This window comes from Mustela nivalis (genome assembly GCF_964662115.1).
Source record: "Mustela nivalis genome assembly, chromosome: 9".
NCBI classification, from domain to species: domain Eukaryota; kingdom Metazoa; phylum Chordata; class Mammalia; order Carnivora; family Mustelidae; genus Mustela; species Mustela nivalis.
In genome coordinates this window covers 118,638,015-118,645,971 of record NC_139028.1, presented here as the reverse complement: position 1 = coordinate 118,645,971, position 7,957 = coordinate 118,638,015, and the positions used below count along the sequence as shown (strand labels likewise).

At 66.1% G+C, this 7,957-nt stretch overlaps 1 protein-coding gene across 5 annotated transcripts in view; it reads left to right on the top strand.

Moving 5' to 3' along the window:
- Positions 1 to 2,462: 2,462 nt before the first annotated feature.
- The window catches only part of LSP1 (lymphocyte specific protein 1), a 36,109-nt gene continuing 30,614 nt past the window's right edge, over positions 2,463 to 7,957 (top strand). For 4 of the 5 annotated variants that reach the window (XM_082749233.1, XM_082749231.1, XM_082749232.1 and 1 more), the window contains exon 1: positions 2,466 to 2,845. In XM_082749233.1, the coding sequence (XP_082605359.1) occupies positions 2,580 to 2,845 (266 nt within the window). In that variant the 5' untranslated portion in view covers positions 2,466 to 2,579. Of the gene's footprint in view, positions 2,846 to 7,957 lie in introns of all 5 variants that reach the window. The other variant, XM_082749234.1, reaches the window with a different exon arrangement.

Below are 7,957 nucleotides of genomic sequence, written 5' to 3'. Positions count from 1 at the left end.
TGTCTCCTGCCTTGTCACCTGATGTCACTGAGCGTGTGGTCCCGGTGCCTCCTTCCCTGGGAAACCCATCCCATCCGGGCCTTTGAGGCCACCTAGCCCACGGGTCCCACTGCCCCACGACAGCGGCCTTGGTGTCCCGCCGACAGCTCGGAGTCTGTGTCCCCCGCGCCAGACTTCCGTGCTGCCCGCCCTGCACAGACCTCCTCCCGGCCTGGCCCTCGGGGCCCTGGGCTCCCCGGCTCAGCACGTCCGGTGTCGGAAGCCCGCCCAGCTTCCACCGGCTGCCGGCAGAGCTCGCTCCAGCGCGACCTGGGACCCACTTGTGGCTTTCCTCGGCCACTCCGTGTCACTGGACGCGGCCTCGGTGGCGGGTTTGGATGCACGAGGACAGATGAGACAACGCCTCTTCCCTCCCCCACGCCGTCCTCCTGCACTTTGAACAACGAACAACGAGGGACAGGGAGGCGCGGGGGGTCCAGCGGCCAGGGCTGGACAACTCGGGGGCCCCGTGGGGGGGTGCCGCAGGGCAGGGAGCAGAGCAGATCTCGGGGCCGGAGCCGGAGCTCGGGACGCGGGGCCAGATGAGTCCCACCCGCGCTGACCCGCGCTGACGTCCATGTCCCCCGCGCAACGAGGGGTGATGGGGGTCCTAGGTGACTCTGCGGGGGGGGGGCAGTGTCTGAGCCCCTCCCTTCCGGACACCTCCCTGGGTGGCCAGGCGCACCCTGAGTATCCCCAGGCTCCACAGAGCATCCCTGGGCCTTGGGGCCCCACCTGGCACCCCCAGAGAAGGGGACCGCCTCCTGCCCTTGCGCCCCAGCAGGTGCTGGGGAGGCGGGGGGCGGGGGCAGGGGCGGGGTGGGGAGGGCAGAATCCCACATCCAGTGCGGCTTAGATAGCGGAAATGTCTCGTCCCTCTCTGTCCCGGAGGCTGGAAGGCCCAGCTCTAGGTGTGGGCGGGTGGGTCCCTTCTGAGGCCAGGAGAGACCATTCTGGGTCCGTCCTGCGCTGCTGGTGGTTTCCTGGCTTCTTTGAAGTTCCCTGTCTTGTAGACAAACCCCCCCTCCACCACCCCACCGGCCTCCGCCTCCATCCTCACGTGGCCTCTCAAGTTTCTCTTTCCATAAGGACACAGTCGTATCAGATGAGGGGCGCGCCCCAAGGACCCCACCTGCAAGAACCCTATTCCCAAGTCAGGTCCTGTTCTGAGATCCTGGGGGTCAGGACTCCCCGAGGAATTTGGGGGAGACACAGTTTCACCTCTGCCAGGAGGGATCGGAATTGGGCTGCTTTGGGCCTTCGGGGCTGGGTGTAGGCTGAGGGGAGGGCAGCACAGTCTGGAAGGCCCTGGTCTCTGGGGAGCACACGTGCCAGGCTTGGAGGGGGGGGGAAGCCATGTGTCAGGGGGCGCCCGGCCTCCATCTGTCCCAGCTGTGAACCTGGGACCAACCTCATGGCAGGCCAGAGGAAGGGACCCCAGGGCCGGGTTGACCCAGGGGTCGCAGCCACTGACAAGGTGCTGGAAGGGCCTGGGTCCCTGAGGGTACCGCGGGCCAGCCCCCATGCGGACGGACAGCCGGCCTCGCATCCTAGTCCATGCTTGGACAGTGAGCGACCCTCAGAAACCACAGAGCGGCAGGAGAGGCCTGAGGCTGAGGGGTTCCTGGGGGCCCTGGGGGTTCCCCCATGCAGCCCCTGCGCCTAGTCTGAGTCAGGCCCTGTCCCACAACCCCTGGTGCAGGGCCCCGTCCTATGCCTCCCCTCACAGGGGGAGTGGAAGGCTTCTTGGTGTGTGTGCGGGGGGTGGGAATTGCAGCCTCCCTGCCGACTTGTCCCTCAGGCGGGCCCGTCCTGCTCACCAAACACGCGGGGGGCCCTATCACCCGCCCCGCCTCCCTCTGCCTTGGGAACCTCTGCAGGTCCCGTCCAGCTGGATGGCGAGGCCCACGGCAGAGCAGCGAGACGGCCCCGCACTCCCTGCTTTCCCTCTCAAGGCCCGGGGGCGTCAGCCCAGCTTGCCAGGGCATTCTCTGGCGCCTCCATGGTCAATTCTGGGTCCTGGCCCTCAGTCACCCGCCACCCCTCCCTGGTTTCTGAGACGCTGGTCTGGTGAGCCCCAGCAGCCGAGGACCGTGAAAGGTAGACGTGGCCTCAGTCCATCCCCTTGTCCAGCCAGTGCCTCCCGGGGGAGCCCCTGAGCCCCCTGCCTCCAGAGCTTGGTGACGCTGACCGGGCGTGGTCAGCTCCAAGCTCGCCGAGTCTGGAGGTCAGGGGGCCGGGGGGAAGGGCCGCGTGGCAAGTGGAAAGAGCCGGCGGGGCTCCACACGAGCCCTTGAGGCTTGAGAACCTCAAGCAGGTGCATCTGTGCTCAGCTCAGCAAACACCCAGGAGAGCTGCGTTCAGAGGCCACAGGGTCTCCCTGGAGGCCCAGCACTAAGAGATTTTGAGGCCAGGCCTGCAGGGGATTCGTGAGGAGCGTGGGGGGCTCCCGGGCAGGCGTGCGGACCCTGCACCCACCTCTGCCTTCCCAGGCCCCCTCTCTCTCACCCCTGCCCTTGCAACTTGCCTAACACTTCCTGATGGCTCGCTTTTTTCCTCCTCTTGCATCAACCGATTCAAAAACAACACCCCAACGCCAGCCCCAGTGTGCTTCAAACCTCAACCTGCAGCCGGAAGGGGACGTGAAACCGGCTGGGGGAGGGGTTCTGGGGCCGCCAGAGGAAGCACCCAGAACCACAGCGCAGACACACGGCCCGGATCGGCCCGACGCCAGCCCGATGGCGGAGGCTCCCAGCCACCCCGGCTCTGAGGAGCGGGAAGAGCTCCTGGCCGAGAAAGACTCGGGGTAAGGGTCCGCTCCGAGACACAGAGGTCTCTGCGTTTACGTGGGGGGTGGGAGCGTTTGACCTGGTGCCGGACAGGGCTGTGGGGGTCTCAGGGCAGCAGAGGGGGGCGGCACGGAACTTTCCTGGGACCCCGTCTCACCGCATGGCGACTGGACGCCTCTGGGGCCGGCTGCAGGAAGAGAGGGCACCTGACGCACGGACTCAGATGCGGCCCGGGCAGCCTGGCAGTGGACGGGCCTCGGTCAGCGAGCCCGAGCTCCGAGGGCGGGAGGCGGGGGCGTGGGTGGTGGCAGGGACGGGCCTGGGCCAGAAGGACCCGCCGATGGGGGCAGCACGCGAGGCCGGGCCGGGCGCCCCTCCCGAGGCTGCGCCTCTGCCTCGAGGTGATGGAGGAGGCCAAGGGCGCCACTAGGGCCTGTTCTGAGGTGGAAGACCGGATGAGAGAGGGACACGGCAGAGGCCGTGCGCTGGCCCAAAGACCCACTGCGCCACGGCCGCCAGAACCGGGCAGCGAGCCCGCGGAGCCATCGGCGCCAGCCCGAGCAGGAACGGGGACAGGGGCTGCTGGAGGCCGGGCATCCGCGCTGAGCCAGGCCGCGGGGTCCGACGGCTCTAGACACAACTGACCCGCGTTCTAGCAGGCCGGGGATGGCTGCCAGTGGGGAGAGAGGCCCCCGTGCGCAGGAGGACCGTGGGTGGGGGCTGCTCACCGGGGCGAGCAGAAGGCAAGGAGCTGGCGTCCCAGGCCGGAGGGAGAGGCGGCGAGACGCCCAGGAGGACAAGCCTGGAGTCGGGAGCGTCAGGGCCACGGTCACCTGCCCCAGGGCGGCTGCTGGGCGGGGCAGGGCGGGGTCCCCAGGCCTGGCCTCTGCAGCCCCAGCGCACGGGGTTCCCCACAGCCCCAGGACCCATTGCTGGTGGCCAGTGGCTGGAGGCTGGTGGCTGGAGGCTGATCCTGTGATCATAAGGAGGGGCCGATCGAAACATGTGCTGTGAGTCTACGTGTGTGAGCGTGTGTGTGAGCGCGTGTGAGCGCGTGTGAGCGCGTGTGAGCGCGTGTGTGTGTGAGTGTGGGCACATGTGTGCACGTGGATGAGGGACGGTTGCCTTCTCCTTGCTCTGTCCCACAGGGCCCTGGTTTGGGGGCTTTGTGGGCCGGCGCCCCGGGACACGGTACGAGGCTGAGTAGCGTCTGGAAAGAGTGGTCAGGGTCAGGGCGAGTGACCCCGTGAGGCCACATGGCCCCTTGAAGATCGCCAGGGGACCCGTCGCCAGGGCTGGGGCCGTGGGGCTCCTGGTGTTCTTCTACCCTGTGGCAACTGGCGGACAGCTGGGCCCCGCTCAGAAACAGCCCCTTGCGTCAGCACTGTCCTCGTGCTCCTGCGGCCACTGTGTGCCCATAGAAGGGCACGGCTTGAGTGTCCGGCCGCGTCCCCGGCCTCCCTCCTTGGCCCATCCTTGGCTTGGCCCCCCCCAGCTGTCCCGCAGACGGAGGAGAGGGAGGACAGTGTGGCCCCAGCCCAGGCCTGGGCAGGCAGGAGGCAGGGGGCGGGGCTGCACCTGTGCGGCCTCGGCCAGGCGCTCCGGCTGGCTGCACCCCCAGAGCCTGGGACCCCGCAAACGTTGACCCCCCCAATGTGGTGTCAGAATGAAACCGAGCCCCAGGGTGAGGCGGGTTCCCATTTCACAAGGTGACTAAGAGAACTGGGGACTTTCCTGTCCAGGGTGATGAGAAGGCCTGGAACCCAGGGTGGGGATGTGCGGTCTGGGAAGCCCCCACCCGGGAGCCCCCAGGACAGCCAAGGCTGGGCCAGGTCTGCTGGGGCTGGGGCACGGCAGCCAAGACCTGCCACCAGGCCCCACACCCACTGCCTGCGCCAGGACATCACCCCTCCTGCCCAGCCAGGTCACGCTGCACCTCTCCAACTGGGCAATAGGGGGTCCACTCAGATGCCCCAGGACGGGGCACCCCCTTCAGACTGTCCCAGGACGGGGCACCCCCTTCAGACTGTCCCAGGACGGGGCACCCCCTTCAGACTTCCAGGATAGGCTGTCTCCCCTCAGATTGTCCCAGGATGGGGCCACCCCCTCAGAACCTCACACTGGGGCCCAGGACTGGCGCGACCCCAGCAGCGAGCCCCAGGCAGGGCGTTGGTCCTTCCTCTGTGTCACCTGCAGGCCAGGACGAGATGCTCTCTCCTTGCTCCGGCTGCCCGGCTGTAGGGTTGGCCACGGGGCTGGCCAGGGCCACGGGGGGGTCACATGGCCCTGCAGGGCCTCCCTGGAGGAGCTGAGGTGTGGCCGAGCACCGCACCCTGTGGGGAGGGATGGACCCAGGCCCCTGAAGAGTGCAGGGCAGATCCTCCATACCGGTGCCCGGAGAGAGGGCTGTCAGGACGTCCCAGGGATCCTGGATTTAACAGGTCCAAATCCTGGGACCTCAACCCCTGCGAGGTCCCGTGTGCACCCCAAACTTCACCATGGCCAGACCGTGCTGTGCCGGGTCCTCCCTGCGTCAACACGGCAGAAGAACTGCCCCTCAGCAGACGACAGGCCTCACCCCTGCCACAGCCCAGCCTGCTGCCTAGCATGGCAAGATGCCCTCCCCTGGTGGTCTCCAGACCCTTGCCCACCATGCTCTTTCCCCACGAATCCACTAGACGCCACGTGTGGAGCCACTGACCACTGGCCAGCAAACCATCCTCCGGGCCGCCGCTGCGGGCCTGCCCTGGTCATGCCGACCTCACTTCCCCTCCGAGGTCTGACCCTTCTGCCACCCCCCAGTTCCGGCAGGGACCAGACCACTGAAGACCTTGGGTGCATCCTTCCTGGCTCCACCGGGCTGTCCTGGCCCCTCTCCAGCTTTCCAGAGGCTCACCTGATCTGTCTTGGGTGATGACGGCCCTAGGTTCCCTATTGTCGGCACTGCCCAAGGTCGGGGGCCCCCAAGGGAACCCTGGTTTGTCCTGGGAGCACTGGTTCCATCGCAGGAAACCTGGTTTTATCCTGGGAATCCTGGTTCAGTCCTGAAACTCTTCTTCTGTCCTTGGAACCCTAGTTCTGTCCTGGGAACCCTAGTTCTGTCCTGGGAACCCTGGTTCTGCCTGGGAACCCTGGTTTTCTCCCTGGGAAGCCTAGTTCTGTCCTGGAACCCTGGTTCTATCCCAGGAAGGCTCGTCCTGCCTGGGAGCCCTGTTCTAACCTTCCCCGCCCCCCGCCCCAGGCTTATTGGGCTGCTCTGGCCCTGGATGACCCTGAATGACCCTGGTGGGGGCAGCAGTTGGGTGAGCAGTAGTCTCCTTACCCCGTTGGGCTTCTGACCCCCTCTACCCTTGGGCAAGGCATGGCTCCTGGTCCCCGGTGAGTCTGCCACGCTGCCTTCCTCACGTCTCCCTGTGCCGAGCTAAAAGGCAGGAGCGGGGAGGGTCGACCAGTGGAGCCGCCCTGTGCAGAGTCCCTTTCCGGGCTCTTTGTCCCTATAGACTCTTATGGCCTTGCCCTCTGGCTTCAGGGTCTTTAAGAGAGAGGACACAGGTCCCCTCAGAGCTACAGGTGAGTGGCAGCCGAAGTGGGGCCTGAGCTAGCTTGAAGGCCATGAGCAACTTGGGCTCCATCTTCCTGTCCAGCTAAGAGAGCCCGGGTGGGAGGGAGCCTAGGCCACTGGAGGGCCGGCACCCCACAGGTCAGATCTCCCCACGCAGCCAGAATGCTGGCGGTCCTTGCACGCACTTGCCCTGGTCCTTGCACGCACCACCTGGTAGAGCCAGGACGCACAGCACTGGGGCAGCAGGCAGTGTCAAAGGCCACTAAGGAGGGAGCCTGGGACCAGGACCCTGCCTTGGTGGCAGGCTGAAGGGCGATGCATTGAGGGTGGCCCTGCCCAGGGTCCACACCTGAAGAAGGCAGCCGGAGCTGGGCCAGGCCTAGGGATGCCCAGATGGGCCTCTCTCTTCCTCCTTCCAGGTCAGGGGTCTCTGGCGCCCGGTAGTTTCCCGGCGAGGGGGGGAGGCTGAGCTCAGCCCGGATGACGGATGCCTCCTCTCGTGCTGGGGCTGGCGGGCGTCACCGGCTTCCTCCTGCTTTCCATCTGGGTCCTGTCACATTCCTTCCCTAGGTGGGGGACAGGGAGAAGACACCACCCCACACTTGGGGACATGACAGGCCCCCGGCCTGCTGATTCAGGAAACCGGAAATCCTGCCCTGCAGCCTGGCCCCTCCCAGGTCCCCCACCTGCCTTCCCCCGAAAACAATGCTGGAGCCACGTGGGGGCAGTGCCAGGAGGGTCCCAGGGAACAGAATGGGGCAGGCTGCAGACAGGGTGGCGCTGCAGACCCCACCAGCCTGCCTCTGCCTCAGTTTCTCTGGGAGGGTGTGGAGTGGCAGGTGAGCCTTCGGTCAGGAAGATGAGAGTTCCAGACGCTGGGCTGAGAGCTTGGGCTCTGCGCTCCTAGGGCCTGGGCCTGGTGAGAAGGATGGGGACACGGGGTCCCGGAGACATAGCCAGCACCTTTTTCTGGAACCAGGAAGCCCTGCCCCCCGAGGCCTCAGTTTCCCCATGTGCCAGCCCCATCAAGCTCTTCAGACAGAGGTTCTCACTTCCTGGCCAGTGAGGCCCTTCACAGGGAGAAACCAAAGCTTCAAAGGACTGAGTGTGCTGTTAAGAGACACTGGTCAGAGCCTGGAGGGATGTGGCTGGCCTCCCTTGGAGACCTGTCTCCTGGGGTTACTCCCCTGCAGGGACCCTCTCTGGGGAGTCTGTTTACCCTGAGGGCACAAAGTTGGGGTGTTGGGGACCTGACAAGGCCTTGGGGACCCAGGGTGTCTGGGTTGCCCCTTGGAGGCACTTGCTAACGCCATGCAGCTTGGCCGGATGGCTCTGAACCTGCGGGTTCCCATCAGGGCGAGGGTGGTGATTCCTGGGGCCCCCTCCAGAATAGGCTACGAAGACACCCCCAGAGACCTCCCCAAAGGCAGAAAAAGGATATGGTACTGTCAGAACAAGCTTTTTCCTTCTAGAGACGTCTCTCCCAGGCCCCAGCCCGTTCCTACCAAGGAATCTTTCCAGGGGCCTCTAACACCTTCTTGGAGACTGGGGATCTGGGACAACCAGC